Below are 19,597 nucleotides of genomic sequence, written 5' to 3'. Positions count from 1 at the left end.
TCACTCATGATCCCCTCCCCTCTCTCCTCTGCACATGAACTGCCCCAGGCTTTGAGGCCCCTCACCTTTGTCCTATCTAAATCAGAATCATCCCTCAAAACTTAGCTTTTCTGTAATTTCATTCTAAAAGTCTTCTATGATATTGAATTACATGTCCCCTTTTGTGGATAAATAAGCTCGTGCCCCTTGCTGCAGTAATTTTCCTTTAAGGAATTTGTCCTAAAGAAATAGTGTGGAAGGTAGACAGATGAAGGCCCAGAGTGCCTTACTTCAGTATATATATATATATATATATATATATATATATATATATATGATTGAACTACTGGAAGACCGGTGGCTATGACACACACTAACCACCAGGGGACAGATTCTCAATGCACAGGATTGGGCTCCCTTCTGTCTGGATCAGGCCTGTGGGTTTTGGGCTGAAACTGGCTATCCAACATCCCCTAAGGGGTCCTGGATTGTGAGAGGGCACAGGTCAGGCCAAGGACCACACCAGTGTGCACTGAGCCTCTAGTCTATTTATAATCACAAACATTTAAAAATGCTTTGAAATAATAAACAATTGGAAACAAGTTTGTTTATTTAGAACCTCTTTTTCCCCCCATTTCCTGGATATGCTCAATAGATGAGTCACATAAATCCATAAGCAAGCCCAAACCCATTTCAGATGCCACTCCCTCTGGGACCCTTCCTTGTTAACTAAGTGTGGGTTAAGTGGTCGTCTATGGGCTATCATAGCATAGTGTGTTTGACCCCAATATCTCCACACTGTATCGTGAGTGCCTTTGCCCAGACTGCCTCTTTCCCTTCACAGTGAGCTAATGCAGAGAAGTGACTGTGTATTGCAGCAGAGTTCATTTATTCTATCCCAGAAATGGTGAATTAGGTCATTTTAACCAATTCTCTTGCAGAAAGCAATCAGAAATAAAGAGAAATACTGTACTTTATAAAAGACTCATTTCACCAATCTATATATATAAAAGCCTAAAAAGACTATTACAACTGAATGACCAGAATGACTGGAACCACCAAGCAACCAGTCATTATGAATGATGGGCGGAACCACTGGTCATTATGTTGCACATCTGACCACCAGGGGGCAGATGCTCAATGCAGCCCACAGGGCCCAGGCCAGCCAAGACGGGTGTAAGCAGGGGAGCTCTCCGATCACCCCCAATCACAGATTGGCCCTGATGGCTGGCCAGGCCTAGAAACCCTATCTGTACACACCGTGTCTCTAGTTCCTAAATAATATGTATTTCTGTCCCAAATTAACCTTGAAATTGAAATTTCATAAATATCACAATTGCAGATAAATAGTAGGTTAAGAAATTACCTCCCAAAGTTTAATTTTACACATTTTCTCCTGTCCTCAGGAATAGGTTATATTGTGATGACTCTGGAAGTTGAGCTTGTAACTGGAACATAAGTATTTTTCTCATATGTTGCTATAGCTATTTTTTTTTAAGAGCATAGATGCCAGAAAATTCTTTTTTATTAGACCTAAACTAACAAATAGTGCTGAACCAGTTAAAATGTGAAGCATATTTTATTTTGAATTAGCTTTTAATTCTCAGTGTGTACCCGAGACCCACTGATTCCTAAAACACCCATTCCCAATAGGATCAATCTCATATGTGGAGAAAAAAAAAAAAGAATGGAATGGCATTTAACCCAAATGGAATAAGAATCTGTTAAAATAATGTGTAGTTCAGGCTGGTAAGTTTTTATCATTAATGAGGACTTTCAATTTATCAACAATTGATAGAATATGACATAAAAGTTAATATAATTTACCAAATCACATGCTTGCAAATATGTATAAAAATTCTTAAAACTTCTTAAGAAAGGCTGAACAAATTCATTTCTATAAACCTCAGTTTCTGCCACTCTAAAATAGGCATAAGAGTAGCATCCATTTTTTTATGTGTGAGAGTTAAATAATTTAGTGCATGTCAATGATACATGGTACAGTGTCTGCATATAATACCTGTGTGTGTTTTTTTTAAATGCTGGGTCTTAGCCCTGGCTGGTGTTGCTCAGTTGGTTGGAATATCGCCATTCTATACACCAAAAGGTGGTGGGTTCAATCTCCAACACAGACCACTGTTTTTCCTCATATTAATGCCTCTCTCTCTCTCTCTCTCTCTCTCTCTCTCTCTCTCTCTCTCTCTCTCTCTCTCTCTCTCTCCTCTCTCATCAATTTAATTTTTTTAATGTTGGCTCTCAGTAGTGATAATATTTAAAAAATAGTAGTAGTAACAATGAATAAATAAAATAGTCCAAAGTTTAATTTGGAAATGAAGAAAAAGAAGGCAAATTCTTTTTAGCAAATAATGTCCTATTCCTAATGTGCTAAAAACTAGTCATTTTAAGTAAGTATATTACAATAGGTGATCGCTTATTTGAATGTGCAATCCAAGGAACAGCAAGGAAGACAATTAAATTCTTTTCAAACTCAAACACTCTTATAAGAGTTTAATAATCAACAAAACAAATTATCCATTCACCTGAATTAAGCCTTATTCACCTGTTGGCTTAGAATCGTTTAGTTTTTTTTCATGCAAAGATAACTAAGTATAACAATTATTTATGTAGCCGAAGCTGGTTTGGCTCAGTGGTAGAGCGTTGGTCTGCAGACCGAAAGGTCCCAGGTTCGATTCCGGTCAGGGGCATGTACAATACATTGGTTGTGGGCACATCCCCGGTGGGGAGTGTGCAGGAGGCGGCTGGTCGATGTTTCTCTCTCATCGACGTTTCTGGCTCTCTATCTCTCTCCCTTCCTCTCTGTAAAAAATAAATAAAATATATTTAAAAACAAAACAAAAAAAAACAATTATTTATGTATTATATAATTAACCATTTAGTAATTTGAAAATAATTCCTAAGAAATTTTATGTTACTGCCATAGAAGTTCAAGAGTCCAAAATACAGTTTGGGAAACACTAATTTAGAAAATATTAAAGGAAAGATGATTAATGTAAATGTGTTTGATAGTCTAGCAAGATAAAATTATTTCTTGTATCAATGTTTTGCTTTATATATATATATATATATATATATATATATATATATATATATAGAGAGAGAGAGAGAGAGAGAGAGAGAGAGAGAGAGGGAGAAACAGGGATGGATAAATGGATAATATGTCTGTCAGAGAACTAATATCCATGGGAAAATAAACAGATGTTTATATACTTAATCTTATTTTTGAAATATGTATTGCTTGACTATTATATACCAGTCTTCTTAGAGACTCATAGAAATGGAATTCAGTGTTTAGTGAAGCTGGAAAAACAAAGCTTTTACACTTTTTCACTTATTATTAAAGAAATACAATATTTAAAATCACATCCCTTTGATGTCAATGTTTGATTTTTTTAGCTAACTAATGATTTGATTGGAGAACTGTTAGTGCAAGCAGAAACTGATTTATTAGCTGATGATACACATTAGCTATTTATAAGCCATTTATTTTGCAAATATCTATGTACACTTGTATTTACACATTAAATATGTGGGTATTTTCTAATTGTTGTTAAACTTGAAAGACATGTTTTTTGTTTTTTAAACTTAATATATTATTTTTAAACAAACATCACCACAAGATACAAGATTCTCTCTGGCTACTCAATAAGTCTGACTACTGGGTATTGTGGCTTTAGCCTGGAGGTTATATTTTAATCTACACTTTCCTCTGGTTTGTCTTCTTATTACTTAATCACCCAATGAGTTTTACAGAATTGTCAGTTTGGAAGGCAATAAACTGTGTATGGATTTTTCTTCTTCTTTAGGATTGAGAAAGTCCCTCTCATGGAAGTGGTGAAACTTCTATATACCTAGTACTTCATTTCCTGACAATCAAAGTCATGTGCTAATGATGACCTTAGGCTCCTAGTTACAAATGTCAGACAGACTGACAAATACCCATCATTGGCTCTGCAAAACAATATGTGACAAGTTTTAGGATAAAAACCCAGTTCCTAGCTAATTACCAAGGGATTGGGCAGCACATCACATGACCTGATTGTAACAGGCCACAGGAACACTGAGCTGATGAGTCCTCAGGGACATTGATTTGTGGGGCAGGCAGTGCTTGCTTAGGGATCAAAAAGAGTTCTATTTAGCTCTAAAGACACAAATTAATTATTGGTGATTATCTTTCTCTGAAATCCTTCTACAAGCTATCACAAGAGAATTTCCTATTTTCAGTTTTAAACGTATTGAGATTAAGACACTCTTCAGTTGAACATTTGGATAAGTAACATGTTAATATCACTGATATCAAAGATAGCAAGGAACATATGTTAAAGCATAAAAATGATGGCTTATCTCAGAAGAGACACTAATGAAAAAGATGAGTTCAGACAACTATTCATGAACAAAGAAATACAAACATTAAATCACAAATCAATATCCATTGTTCAGGATTTGAGTCAGGCATTTTTATCAGTTTTTCTCTCCTAGACAGATTAAAAATTGAAAATACTTGGAATCTGTACAAGATCACCAATTTTTCCAATATGTTTTTATCCTCATTTTGTTCATTCCATACAGAAGCAAAAATACTGTAGTCATTTATATATTAACACTATAATTCCTTCCTCACAGATGTTCATATTTTTTTTTCTTTATTGATTAAGGTATTACATATGTGTCCTAATCCCCCCATTATCCCTTTTCAACCTCGCTCAGGCCCTCAACCCTCTGGTGTCTGTGTCCATTGGTTAGGCTTATATTCATGCATACATGTCCTTTGGTTGATCTATCCCTTATTCCCACCTCCCCTACCTTCCCTCTGAGGTTTGAGTATCTGATTGATGCTTCTCTGTCTCTGTATCTGTTTTTGTTCATCAGTTTATGTTGTCCATTATATCCCACAAATGAGTGAGATCATGTGATATTTATCTTTCTCTGAATTATTTTGCTTAGCATAATGCTCTCTAGGTCCATCCATGTTGCTGCAAATGGTAGGAGTTCCTTCTTTTTACAGCAGCATAGCATTCCATTGTATAGATGTACAACAGTTTTTTAATCCACTCATCTGCTGATAGGCACTTAGGCTGTTTCTAAATCTTAGCTATTGTAAATTGTGTTGCTATAAACATAGGTATGCATATATCCTTTCTGATTGGTGTTTCTGATTTCTCAGGCTATATTCCTAGAAGTGGGATCATTGGGTCAAATAGGAGTTCCATTTTTAATTTTTTGAGGAAACTCCATACTGTTCTCCACAGTTGCTGCACCAGTCTCCATCCTCACCAGCAGTGTATGAGGGTTCCTTTTCCTCCACATCCTCACCAGCACTTGTCATTTGTTGATTTATCAATTATACCCATCCTGACAATTGTGAGATGGTACCTCATTATTGTTTTGATTTACATCTCTTGGATGACTAGTGACTTTGAGCATTTTTTTAATATGTCTTTTATCCTTCTGAATGTCCACTTTCAAGAAGTGTCTATTTAGATTCTTTGCTTATTTTTTGATTGGAGTGTTTATCTTCCTTTTGTATGAGTTCCCTATAAATTTTGGAGATTAAACCCTTAATGGATGTCACATCGGCAAATATGACTTTCTTGTTATTTTGTTGATGGTTTGTTTTGCTGTGCAGAAGCTTTTTATGTAGTCCCACTTATTTATTTTCTCCTTCATTTCCATTGTCTTAGGAGATATGTCATTAAACACATTGCTATAGCATATGTCTGATATTTTGCTGCCTATGGATTCTTCTAAGATTTTTATGGTTTCCTGTCTTACATGTAAGTCTTTTATCCATTTTGAATTTATTATTCTGTATGATATAAGTTGGTGGTCTAGTTTAATTTTTAAATATATTTTATTGATTGTTTACAGAGAGGAAGGGAGAGGGATAGAGAGTTAGAAACATCGATGAGAGAGAATCATCGATCAGCGGCCTCCTGCACACCTCCTACTGGGGGATGTGTCCACAACCAAGGTACGTGCCCTTGACTGGAATCGAACCTGGTACCCTTCAGTCTGCAGGCCAACTCTTTATCCACTGAGCCAAAAACAGTTAGGGCTGGTCTAGGTTAATTTTTTTGCATGTATTTGTCCAATTTTCCCAACATCATTTATTGAAGAGAGTGTCTTGACTCCATTGTATGTTCTTGCCTCCTCTGTCAAATATTAATTGAGCATTACGGCTTGGGTCAATTTCTGGGTTCTCTGTTCTGTAAGTACAATATTGTTTTACTTATCTCTAAATTTATTATCTCATCTATCTTGCCCTTATTGTGGAATCTTTTTGAATTCTAATCTTTTCCTCCCAGATTAATACCATTTGTTCATTTGTTTAATATTTTATAATATCCCCATCCAGGTAACTGATAGAAATATTAAAATGAAACTTGTTTTTGTTACTAGAAAATTTATTTCAAGTTCACACTTTCCATTGCTATGATTAGTCTTTTTTTTCATTTTTGAAGTTATTTATCATTGTAACAAAATCTTGTTGCCTGAAAATCTGTACTTTTGAAGGGAAATGCCACTGTGTCACTGTCCAATTTGATTTGTACATATAAAATATTATTTTTAAATTTTTCCATTCCCGACTGTATTTTTTTTATCTATTACTAGACAGTGCTGTATTCTTTGTCTCCCTGCTTTGTCAGGCCTAAAGTTTGATTATTGGAACCCATCTGCTCAATCCTATGTGTATTATGCCTGAAGGAACACTTTCAACCCATCTGTCCAATTCTACCACACCCCAAAGAAATCCCAACATGAAATAGATAACAACACTAGTTAGTAAGTGAACTTAATAGATGTGGACATTGGTATGAAACACTGCCAGAGTACGTCTACTCTCTGATGCATTTTGATCTAAGTCCCAACATTGTGGAATTCTATTTCTTGGTGGTCCTGCTTCTAAGGCAGCTGGTGCTGGTAAAAGGTATCAATTGACTTTTAGTAGAGTGTAATAATAATTCTAGCATTAGAAGGGAGGTTTAAGATCAAAGCTTTGCTTAGAGGGCTGCAGCTGTGTCACAAATGCCAAATTCAATATCATTCTTTGTTCAGTGGTTATCTCATTAGTTCGATGAAACACTTAAGATGAGCTTAAAGTATTTCACTTGTGTGTCCATTCTTTCATTCATCCTCTGTTTGTTCACTGCCTACTATGAGCCTGGTGCCTTGGGAAAGGTTGATGTACAGAAATAGAAGTTGTGAACCTACCTTTCAAGAGATGTCTCAATGAAGTAGTCGAGACAAACTGGTCAAACAGAATTGGAAGCATCATCACTTCCAACCTGGAGGGGCTCAAAGATAAAGGCATACATTTGTGGATGAGCATCATGCCTCCAGGAAATGGTAGGGAATGGTAATGTCTGGATTATAGGATTTATAGAATAGTAGTGGCCCATGAAGCTTTTTGGTTTTATACATTCTGTGAAGAAATTTGGCTTCTGTTAATGTGCTGTGTGACTGGCTAGTGCATACATAAACAAATAGTCATATATAAACCTGTCTTTCAGCTCAATTCCTTTTTCTTATAACACATTCAGCCTCCCTACACTTAAAACATGAATATCAAACCTCACTGGCACATTATTTAAATAGACAAGACACAGAAACAACACAAGTGTCCTCCACTGGATGAGTAAATAAAGAAGAAATGATACATATATACAACACTACTCAGTCACACACACAAAACTGCCATTTGCAACAACATAGATGAATCTTGAGTATATTATACTAAATAAAATAAGTCAGATGGAAAAGGACAAAAAACATATAATTTCACTCATATATGGGATATAAAATAAAAAGCAAAACTGAATAAACAAAATAAATAAATAAATAACAAAACTCGTTGATATAAACAACATAATGGTGGTTACAGAGGGGAAGGGGACTGGGGGAGGATGAAAAGGGTAAAGAGGGTCAATTCAAGCTGACACAGGAGATATGACTTCAGATGGCAAGCACACAATAGGGTATACAGTTGAATTATTAAGTTGTATTATAAAGGTATACACCTGAAACTTATATAATGTTATTAACCAAAGTTACCACAACAAATTTTTAAAATATGCTTTAGAAATAGAACAAGTTGGGAAATTTTTCACAGTGTTAACATAGGATCAAAAATATTAAAAAAAAAAAAAAACCAACTATATATGTGTTAAAGTGTGTGTGTGTATGTGTGTGTGTATTTGTGCACATGTAGAAAAAAATTCAAGACAAGACTACAAAATGTTTACTGTGATTATCTTTACATTTGGGAATATGAGTGAATACTTTATTTCTTTTCTGTAGTTTTCTATTGTTTTTCTGTATTTTCCAGTAATTTTACAATAGACTGAAAAAGATAAAAATATTTTAAAACAATATAACTAAATAATAATAATGATTAAAGTAACTATTATTTAGCCATGGTTAAAATAATAGAAACTGCATAACCTGAAAAACAGAAGGTTCAAGAAAATGTGAATAAAGGACTATCGAAGGGAAGGGAATTTGACACTCATCTTATAGGGATCAAGTAAGAATTGAACCAACAGAAATTAGAGGAAGACAGAATTTGTCTTAATAAAAGGAAAATGATTCTAATGGGATTTTAAAAAGTGGGAGTAGGCTTTCTCAAAAGGTTTTGATTTTATTTATTTATTCATTCATTCGTTCATTCATTCATTCATTTTTGTTACCAGAAGAGGTTTGATCACAATTTTTCAGGAATACTCTGAGAATAATTAAGGTTTGGTAGTTAGGTCTAGAATGCTCTCCCACCAGAAATTTTAAAATATGGATATTACCAAACAACATATCTAAATACTTCCTCATCATCAGAGATTTATTTCGCCTGGGCAAGGTATTATTGTTTCTGGGAATTCTCTTTTAATCTGTTGGAGAGCAAAGTAGAATTCCCCACCAAGTTCAAAAGTAGTTCCTTTGGGGCCAGAGCACATATCTTTTCATTTCTGTACTCTTATTGCCTACACTTCCAAGCATACAGTTTACCTGTAGCAGCTCATGTTTTTTGTTTGTTGTTTTAAGAAAGTCAATGTATCTGTCCTGCGTAATACACTACCCTAGATCCATTCCATCCTGTCTGCCCCTCATTCTCAGCAGCATCCCTCACTTCCCAGCTAAAGGAGTTTCCCAGCACCCACTGAGTGTCTGGGATCTCCCCAGGCTGCATGGGGAGCCACAACACAGCACTTGTCTATTGTGTTGTTTCTATGTACAGACAAGTCACACAGCACTTGTCTAGTGTGTTGTTTCAATGTCTTGTATATGTCTTGTCTATGTCTTGTCTATTTCTTGTCAGTGAAGAATGACAGGAGTTCATTGGCTGTCGGGTGGACCAGATGAGTCATTTGCCTTCTCCCCAGCTTTCTTCCCTGTTGTCCAGAGGCTTCTCTTAAGGCATTATCACACAGCCAAGCAAACAGTCATGTTCCCTTGAGAAGTTGTGGCCAATTTGTGTTTGATTTCTACTCTTTTCTCCTTCATCCTTTCTCTTTACTCCCACTCCAGTGCCAGTTGCCCCAGTAGAGCATCAGCACATAAGTTTTGTTTCAAGTCTGTTTTCCCAAGGATCTGCACTAGACTAGCAATTGAAATTTTACTGTGAGTTGAGCAAAGGATAACAAATCCATCCTGTGAGATCTTTTGAAAAAGTGAGTTAAAGGTAAATTCTCCTACAAAGAACTAAAGAGAGAATGGATCTGTGGCCTGGAACAGGCAAAAAAAAAAAAAAAAAAAAAAAAAAAAAAAAAAAAGTCCTGGAATGAGGACTCTGGGACCAGAAACATAGCCTGATGTCAGTGTGTAGACATGAGAGTATGACCAGTAAATGTTACCCATCTGTGTCGAGAGCTTGCCAAAGAAAAACGTCGCTAGTAAACTCGGTCCTTTCCTCGGTCCCCAAACTCCATTAAGCAACCAGCTATATGAAGCCATCATTTCCCAAGGCCTTTCTCACAAGGCTTAATTCCCATTAAGCTCCCAATCCTTATGCCCTTTACTCACCAACTTTCAGCTCCCCGCCTGCAATGACCATGCAGGCCACGCTCAGAACGTTGCTTCTGTCCACAGGGAACTCCAAAGTCCCCTCCACATAGAGGCCTTTGAGGAATGGAAGGTCTGTATCCACAAGGACAGTCCTGTCTGCAGGAGGAAAAGAAATTGTTCACATATAACCAAAACAAGGACCGTCTTCTCTTCTCCAGTGATTTGCTCTGCAGTTCTGGAAATTTGGGAGCTGCTTAAGTTACTACCTATTCCAGGACAGGTACAGCACCTGAAGGAACAAATAGTTTTATAAACATCAGGCATTCATAAAGAGGCAGGAGGATAAAAAGAAGGCATGAATAATAAATTCTGCCATTGGTTAACAATCCAAGTTATGACCACAAGGCATTGCTTATGCCAAGCCTCCTTTAGGGCAGATGTACAGATGAGGTCCCTACACTTTTCCCCTGTCCCTTAACTTTGGCTCTAGCTCAGAGGGATAGAGATAATTCTGTCTCAGAATATTAGGATGTGAATCCCAGCTCTGCTACTTATTGGCTATGCGGACCAACAGCTTCACCTCTCTTGCCTCAGTTATCTAATCCTTGAAATGGGATAATAATAACGACCTGCTTTACTCATAGGGTTTTTGTAAGGGTTAAATGATCTGAACTGCTTATACAATACTAATTAGCCATTCACATTGCCCCAGTTCCCACCATGTAAAGCAAAGTGTCTGCTACATGCTCAATAAATATGAATATTTTTATTATTTGAACTATTGTCTATTAGCTTGGCATGCCTATAGAGCTCATTGGACTCTTAGAATCATTATTCTTCATTTTCTCTTTCATAAAGAGTTTCCTTCCAACTTCTGAAGAAAGAATCATAGAATTTTTACTAAAACAGAAAATATTTTATGTATTCCAAAGTATTGTGTTACTTTCTGAGGCTTAGCAGCAATTTGGCACAAATTGAATATATCAAATAAATATTTCTGCTTAAATTTCAAGTGCCATAATCAGTGACACATGTAACTTTTAAAGAAATTGTTTTAACATAATCTCATGTTTTATTTCAGGAAACAATGCACACTGCTATGCTTAAGGATCTACCCCGCAGATTAGCCTCTCATGAGTTGTCTTTCCTAGTCCTGACCACTTGTCTAGCTATAAGACAACCACTCCTTCCTGTGGCAGTGTCTGTAAACCAATCACTTCTCTTCTCCTCTTGGATCAGACCACCTTTTCCAGCTTCCTTTGCACTTCGATGAAGCCAGGTGACTGAAGTGTAGACAATAAAATGGAGGCAGAATTGAAGTACGGTATCTCTAGGCCTGTTCCATAATCTTGCATGTGCTCTCTCTTTTCCCTTGTTTTACAGAACATTAGTTCCCAAGGTATGGTCACAATCCAACAACATCAGCACCACCACTCATCTGTCAGAATCAACCTAAGTTTTAGCTCTGCTAGCAAGCCATTCCCAATCCCTCCCTTGGATTTAACACTCCCCATGGGAATCTCTCTTTCACTCTCCAATGATAACCCTGTAAATTTTCATAATAGAGCACTAAAATCCTAATAATAAAAGCCCAGGGTTGTAACTTGTAACAACCAATCACAACCAAAGGTTGACCAACTGGAAGTCAGTGCTGGGTTGCCATGACAAACTTCATGGCCACTGCCACATGCTGTGGACTCTACTGGTCAGCTCCCCTCAGCCCATACGAGACTGGCGAGCTGCAGCTGGTGGAAAGCAGTGAGCCCAGGCCGACCCACCCTGCGATCGCTGGGCTAACAGGCCAGGCCCAGACGCCCCTCGATCACTGGACAAACAGGACAGGTCTAGCCTGACCAAACTGCCTTGCAATCCCAAGTGAAGAAGCCACTCTGCTGGTCAACCTGCGCTAGGGACCTGTCTTGGTGTGGAATCCAGAACCTCTAGCCTGCAGCCACAAGAAGTCTTCTTCTCCCCAGAGTTAGGAGCACCAGCCCAGGTCTATCCAGTGGCCTGGTTCTTATTGTGCGGGTGAGTTCCTGCAGGCTGGGGTTTGATCCCCACACATTAGCAATAGGAGACCAGTGCCTTTGTTATTGCTATGTGTAGGGATTTTAATTGGACAAATGCCCGGCATCCTGGGCACCAGTTTAGAAAAATCTTTTAGGAGATTTCTGTCTGGGTTTCCTCAAATTCCCTGAGCCCATACAGACCCCTTAAATAAAAAAATCAAAGGTCTCCAGCAACGGTGGGCCTCTCTCATCACAGTCATTTGGACTGGATGGCAGTGGAGTATTTATCTAGCCACCATGACTGAGAAACACAAGCTCAAGTCATGATCTCTGCCCTTAAAAAAATTCACAATCTTATTAGTGGGTGATAAAAACACAGTAATAACATCAGAAGGTAAGGCAATAATACAGAGAGGAACAGAGGCAATTGCTAAGATGATTTTCCAATAATTAGTAAAAAGAGTATGTGCTGTGAATTAAATAAAAAAATATGTGTGGAAGTAGCTGTTCATGACTATGGCATCCCTTCCTATTTTAAAGGAAGCTGAATTCCATGTGAACTGTGTACTATGCTATGATATCTGAGGCAGAGGACAAGGAAGGCCCTAAGTGGTACCATGCTTTGATATCTGAATCATTCTTTATTGTTCAATGTGACTTATTTCTATACGCCTCAGTTTTGTAATAGTTAAATTACTAGAATAATACATCTTGCTATTAGATATTACTAGAAGATCAAACAATCAGGTGACATTTATTGTTATTTTCTATAAATGAACACAATATCTGGTATGCTAAAATGATAGGTATTATAGAAATATTCAAATAGGGATACCTACAGGCTTAATTACAAGCGAGGCTTACTATCACAACCCAAATTTATTGCTTAAAAAAAAAAAAAGCAGGGAGCCAACTAAAAACTGAATCAAATATAAACCCTTGAAGGGCAAATGTAAATTGGATAAGCTTTGCTATTACAAGAGCAAGAAGAAAAAATTCAGATGCAAGAATGAAAACCACATTGCATCCACTCTCAGTAGCGATTAAAGAAAAATAATGATATACTATGAAAATACTTAATACAGATTGTAAAGACATTTGTTCAAAGAGGACTTCCTAGAATGGGTGATATTTCGGTTAATCTTTTAAAAATGTGAAGAGGTTAGCTAGATAAGAAAAAGGTATACGGGTCCCAAATTGCAGAGGGTGCAGGCAGAGCTGAGGAACCCCCATCTCCATGCATGAATTTTGTGCACTGAACCCTAGTACATTATTATACTGAATACATATTATGGTATGTAAGGAGGCAAGTATCAATGGGCTGGGCTCAGTGTAATTATGACTTTCTCTCCCACTGTCACTTTCATAAGTGAAGAAACCATTTATTTTTTAAACCCCCTAGTTCTTATTGTGACATCAAAAATTAAGATGTTAAGTAAATGTTGCTAAGTTCTGTTGAGTTTAGCTCCCTACACACCTTCAAATTCCAGACTTTATTAGCAACTAATACAAAATGAATTATCAGGCTAAACAGATGGGGGGGGGGGGGAATGTATATATTTCAGTTTAATCTCTGATACTTTAAAATATGCAAAAACAGAGTGAAAAATATAGAGAATGTTCTAGATGTAGCATACATTTTAGGGTACATGACTTTACTATGACTATAAAAGCAAGATAAATTATTTCATCCAAGCACCTCTGAGTTCTATACAAATGGCTTTTATGCTTTCCAACCTATGGCCTATTCTACCAATGTTTGGCTATTGAGCCTAATTATACAAAACAATTAAATTGCTTCAAAAAATGTTTTCTCTCATCTACCTAGTACTTACTCATAGACACATAAAAGCATGATATTAGCCCTCTTTTGGATATACTTTTCAGTTAAATTATGACAATTACATGGAATTTAAAATTTCCCTTTGGTCTTAACACATATCCCTTAGAATATATTTTGAATTTATTGCCTTACCCACTCCAAATATACAGGCAATTTCTCACAAATCACAGATAGCCTAACTATTATAAGTGCTATCAGAACAGAGACCACAGCTCCAGTCTCACTTTTACTTGCTCAGCACCTCAAACAATACCTATCATAAAATAAGTGATCAAAAACAACACCAAAGAACACATGTTCCAGGGCACACACCCACTACATGTAAAACCCAGTAACCCCCAGAGGAAAATAATAGAATGAAGAGTAGAAGCATTGCTCTTGTTCCCTTCATTGACAGCTTTCCCTCTGCAATTCCCTAAATCCGCCTGTTCCCCTTTCATTTTTCCTCCTTTCTTTCCCTGCCATGTGCCATATCTTTTTGGGTAGTGAGAATTCAAAGATGAGTAACACATGTTTCCCATCATCAAATGAAGACAAACAAATAAGTACAATACAATATACTTGAAATGATAATATACTTTTGCATTATGTAGAGTGTGATACTATCTTCATTCCTGTCCTAGCAAGTCTATCAATGTGCTTCTTGTAGCAAGATTCTGCTAAAATAAGAAAAAAATAAATATATACCCTAACATTTTTTATAAAGGAATTCTCCTTTTATCGCTAAACCAAAGATTATACCTAACATTGTAAATAGCAAAATAATGAATCCTAATGCACTCTCCAGAGAGATCAACTGTGTGTTCACATTGACCAACCCTCAGCTGTAATGACAGGTTTTAAAGGATGTCTCTCTGTGCCGGGTGTAGAAAGTTAAAATCAGTGTGCCACATTCTCTAGAAGTAGCATTCTTTCTATGAAATTACTCGAGATATTTCAGAAAAATCACTCTGAAAGTTACTTATACAACCCACTGAACAATATGAATGGTAGAGCACCTCTAAGTTAATTGTGGCCTACTACTTTTCACCTTGTCTTAGCTTGGCCAAGGCTACTTCATCCTATTCTGTCAATGACCAATCTATCCTACTTAAGAGAATGAGCTCTGGCATATGGTGGGAACCATCTGGAATTTCTGTTGCTCGATGGGAGGCTGATGGGGAAACAGATATGGAAAGAGACTACAAAAGGAATTCATGAGTACCAGATGTAATTAAAGACTGCTTTCCCTCCCCCTCCTACCCCTAAAGGATCTTAGGATCAGCCATGGAGTGGTGCCACTTGGTCCCAAAATATATCCTCTTTCCACTTGTTCATCCACCAAGCACTAAATATCCCACCATCTTTATTCTACTATCATTTGCCAAGAACTGTTTTGTTTTGTTTTGTTTACAGAAAGGGTTGTATTTTGACAATTAGAAAGATAAAGCTTTAGAGATAATATCCTGAAACTTAAAACTAAAGAGGAATCATCTGAATGTCCCCATGTATCAAATGCAACAACAACAAAAACAGAGAGTCTTTAGTTTTTATAAATGCATCATCTATCCTTAAGACCAGAAAGCCTGAGCCAAATACAAAGGCAGATGTCTCTGACAGAGGGTGAGGGCTTCTTTTGTATCAGGAAAAATCTGACTCCCATAGTTACAAAGCATTCCGTATAATTTCAACACTAGATTTAAACTCAAAATTTCCCCCAGCAAAGTCAGGGAATCAAGGTCACCATTGTGCAGCATTCCAAGGGTCTGACACTTGTCTAAATCCTGTAGAAATGAGATCAAGGGCAAAGGGCACAGATCCTGTTGAATAATGATAGGGTCACATGAACAGGCATAATTTAGGTCAGGCAGACCCACTGCTCGCTTGTATGGTGTTCACTGTATCTGGCCCCATAACTTAGGTGGTGAAGACAGTTTCCACTACAACCCTGCTATTGTCAGGAACACAGCCTGCACCCACATCAGACTTTTGAGGGACAGTGATGGCATATAAGGGCAGTGCAGGACATACAAGAACATACAAAAACTATTTATAGGCTTGTTAATTCCCATTATGTACCTTCCATGATAAATGGGGTTGTTTCTACATTCAGTCTTGGCCATAATATTTTTCTGTTAATATATGAACCAATGCAAAAGTAAGTTTTAATGCCATTAGAAGCACTAATGATGCAATCTTCATTTTTTTAAAAGAATACTTTCAGCTCTAAAGCGACTACTTTAAAGATATATTTACACTATTAGCAGGTGATGTGTGTTTTTCCATTGAAGTCTTGTTTAACTTTTGGTGAATCTAACAATTTATCCAAGTAGTCTATTACAATTTATGAGAAAGATTGTCATAAAAAAAAACAAAAGTACTCCTAAAAAAAGGATGGGCGTTCTCATACAGAAATCATTCACAGGTATGCAGAGTTAACATGATGGAAAGTCAATGTCAAGTAGACTAATTTCCAGAGGTGATGGTATGTGTTTACCCAAAAACCATTCTGTAGTAGGGAAAGCAGAACAAAGAAGTGCTGGAATATAAGGATGCATCTTTCACAACTAAATTCTTATCAATGTGCTGCTAACTTATAACCTGCCTTTTTCATCAAAGCCACACAGGTGATTTCTTTATTCTTATCTGCCTATCTTTCTTTTTCCAATCTGGTCTTAAAAATAGGCAGAAGAGGCACTTTTCAAAGTGCCTAGAGGCACATGATCCAAGACTAAAAACCAGCTTCCTTAAACTGTGGGGTAAAAAACAAAAACAAAAACCATCTGCCTGATGTGTGTGTGTGTGTGTGTGTGTGTGTGTGTGTACAGGGGAATGAAGGAAAGGACTCACCTCATGGGAAGAGTCCAATTTAAATTCTGGGTAATAATTTTCATCACACTTCCCACATTCTCTCTGTGTCTTTTCCAATCACACAGAGACACACATAATTCCCATAGCAGAAGCAACATTTTAAATTATGATGTTTTAATTGATCAATAAAATGTTTAACATACAATATTTATCTCTTCCTCTAGTCTATACCATCTGTTCTTCAAAAATATTTAAATCTATTTAATAGGAAATTCTTTAAGTTAAATTCCCAACTATACCATATCAATCCTCTGAATCCAAAATTCTGAAAGGAAAAGACCAGAAGGTGCTGCTGTTTTCATAAAAGTAGAAAAGAATCTATGCCTTCTTTCATTCCAGGCTCTTTTTGTTTTGTTTCCAATCTTAAAATGGTATTAAATTATGCTGTTGTTCCCACCATAAGACCTCAAAGGATTCAAATGGCCAACTTGGCATAGTCTTTTTTTTTAATAAAAACTTTAATGTATAAAAATATTGATGAATAACTGACATACAAAAAGCTGTATATATTTAATGTATACAACTTAATCAGCTTGGAGATAAGTATATATCTATGTAACTATCACCACAATCTATGCCATAAACTATCTATCCTCTTCAGAAGTTTCCTCCTGCCTTCTTAATTCATTAATATAATTATTATGTAATAAGAACATTTAACGTAAGATCTATCCTCTTAGCACGTTTTTAAGTATATAATACATGATTGTTTTTTAGGGGCTCTACAGTGAATAGTGTATCTCTAGAATTTATTCATCTTGTATAACTGAACTTTGTATCTTTTCACCACATTTTCCTATTATCTCCTCCTGGCAACCACTCGATTTGAAAATAGGCAAAGGAACTGAAAACCCATTTCTCCAAAGAAGACATAAAAACTGACAACAGGTATGTGAAAAGATGTTCATCATCACCAATCATTTAGGGACATGCAAAGCAATACCACAATAAGGTATCATCTGACACCTGTTAGTATGATTTTTACCAAAAACAAAACAAAAACCCAAGTGTTTGCAAAGGATGTGGAGAAAAGGGAACCCTGGTATCCTGTTGGTAGGAACATGAATTGCTGCAGCCACTGTAATAAACAGTATGAAAGTTCCTAAAAATATGAAAAGTATAACTTCTATATGACCCAGTAATCCCACTAGGAGATGCTTTAATATTATTATTATTATTTTCAATCTTTTCAGTTGTTCTTCTAACAGAAAAAAATATTAAATTATTTAAAAATTATATACAGTATTGTATACATCATAATTGATGCTTAAGAAAAAAATGTAGAATACCTAACTAATAAATATTGAATAAATAACTTCTCTCTATTCTACATACCAATATGTTGCATCAAAATTTATAATTTTGGAGCAAACTAATCTATATTTTAAATCTTCTAAATTCATCAAGTGATAATATTCTATATAAATTAAAAAATTAGTTCTGTAAAGATTTTAAGTGTTTTCAATATTTCCATCATTATATATTTTTAAAAATTTCAAAGCCTTAAGAGCTTCTTTTCAATTACAATAAATTATATATATTCTATGCAAAAATTTATTTATTAGGGTTTCCAAAATTAGTTCCTCTCTGCTTGTATTCAAATACTGTACCACAGACCATGAAGGTTCCTAGAATTTTTATTCCCAATTGTAAGTTTCTTAACAATATTAAGAAAATAATATTTTACAGTATCTACCAGAAGTCCTAATACTCTAAAATATTTCTATATTGCCTGGTAGAGATTACTGAAATCCCCATCTTTTTAATCCCTCTTTTTAATCAAGGGTCCTAGAAACCCCCTAGAAAAGTATAATACATAGAGAAAAAAACATTATCTCTGACTAATAAATCTATTCTTTTATCTGTTCATTTATTTAGAAAATATTATCAAGTTTCTATCAAGTAATGATATATGCCAATGAAACTAAATAAAACAAGAGAAGTAAATATTTTTGTGAGATTTACCAGGTGAATTTTTGGAAGAAGAAAGAAGTAGAACTGAGTCTTTTAGCATTTGCTTCTGATATTCACCAAAATAACCAAAGGCAAAGGCAATATTTTAAAGTAAAGAAGACAGTATAGTATCTATTTCTTCCTTCCTTCTAGTGCCCATCCATCCCTGAGAACCCAGTGCCCTCATTTGCTCCTAACTCCCCAAGGGCCAAAAGCCTACTGATGCCCCCACCTGCCTACACTCCACTTATATACAGGGTCTAGGTAGTCTTGTAGTTCCAATTTCCTCTCAACTGAGTCCCCATCCTCTCCAGTCTCCATTCACAGATGCCTGACAAAGAATTAGTGCAGGGCAAACATATTGGCCAATTCATCCATTATTAGTTGCCCAAGAAGCAGTCTGGTGCAATAGAATGCCCACCAGATTAGAATTCCGACAAATCTAACTTTGAATCCCAAATAAGATGTTCTTTGGAAAAATGACTTAGCTTCTCTGGGTTTCTGCTCCCCAAGTGCAAAATAAGCAAAATAATACTTCATGGAGGTGATAGTAAAACTTAGGTAACATACTACATATAAAAGTACTGCAGTGCCTGGCACATTAGAAGCATGAAAGAGCTCTGGACCACACACTTGGATCTAAATTTTGCCTCCTTACCAAGGAGCTTTATGATCTCCAAGTTTGTGCTGTCAATTGATAAAGAAGGATAGCAACAGTGCTTCATAGGGTGGTCACGAGGGTTACAAAGTCAATTCAGTAACAGGTTTATAATGGAGCTTGACACCAAGTGCTCAATCAATTAATATTTTGAAAAACTACAGATCAATGAGCAATTCACACATTAAAACGAGCAATGTAATCCCAACTGAGAATAGCAGTTATCCAAGCAAAGGCAAGAAGAAAGGGTTGAAGAGTCCTTTGATATTTTGTTCTGTATATCTTTATATT

General features: G+C 36.2%; 1 protein-coding gene across 3 annotated transcripts in view; it reads right to left on the bottom strand.

The window, feature by feature from the left end:
- PKHD1 (PKHD1 ciliary IPT domain containing fibrocystin/polyductin) overlaps positions 1–19,597 on the bottom strand; it is a 385,065-nt gene that overhangs the window by 119,954 nt on the left and 245,514 nt on the right. For all 3 annotated transcript variants that reach the window (XM_036415099.2, XM_045572881.1, XM_045572882.1), the window contains exon 53: positions 10,012–10,149. In XM_036415099.2, the coding sequence (XP_036270992.1) occupies positions 10,012–10,149 (138 nt within the window). The remainder of the gene's footprint in view (positions 1–10,011; positions 10,150–19,597) is intronic.

This window comes from Pipistrellus kuhlii, unplaced genomic scaffold, assembly GCF_014108245.1.
Source record: "Pipistrellus kuhlii isolate mPipKuh1 unplaced genomic scaffold, mPipKuh1.p scaffold_m20_p_5, whole genome shotgun sequence".
In the NCBI taxonomy this organism is placed as follows: Eukaryota; Metazoa; Chordata; class Mammalia; order Chiroptera; family Vespertilionidae; genus Pipistrellus; species Pipistrellus kuhlii.
This window is presented reverse-complemented; position numbering and strand designations above follow the sequence as displayed.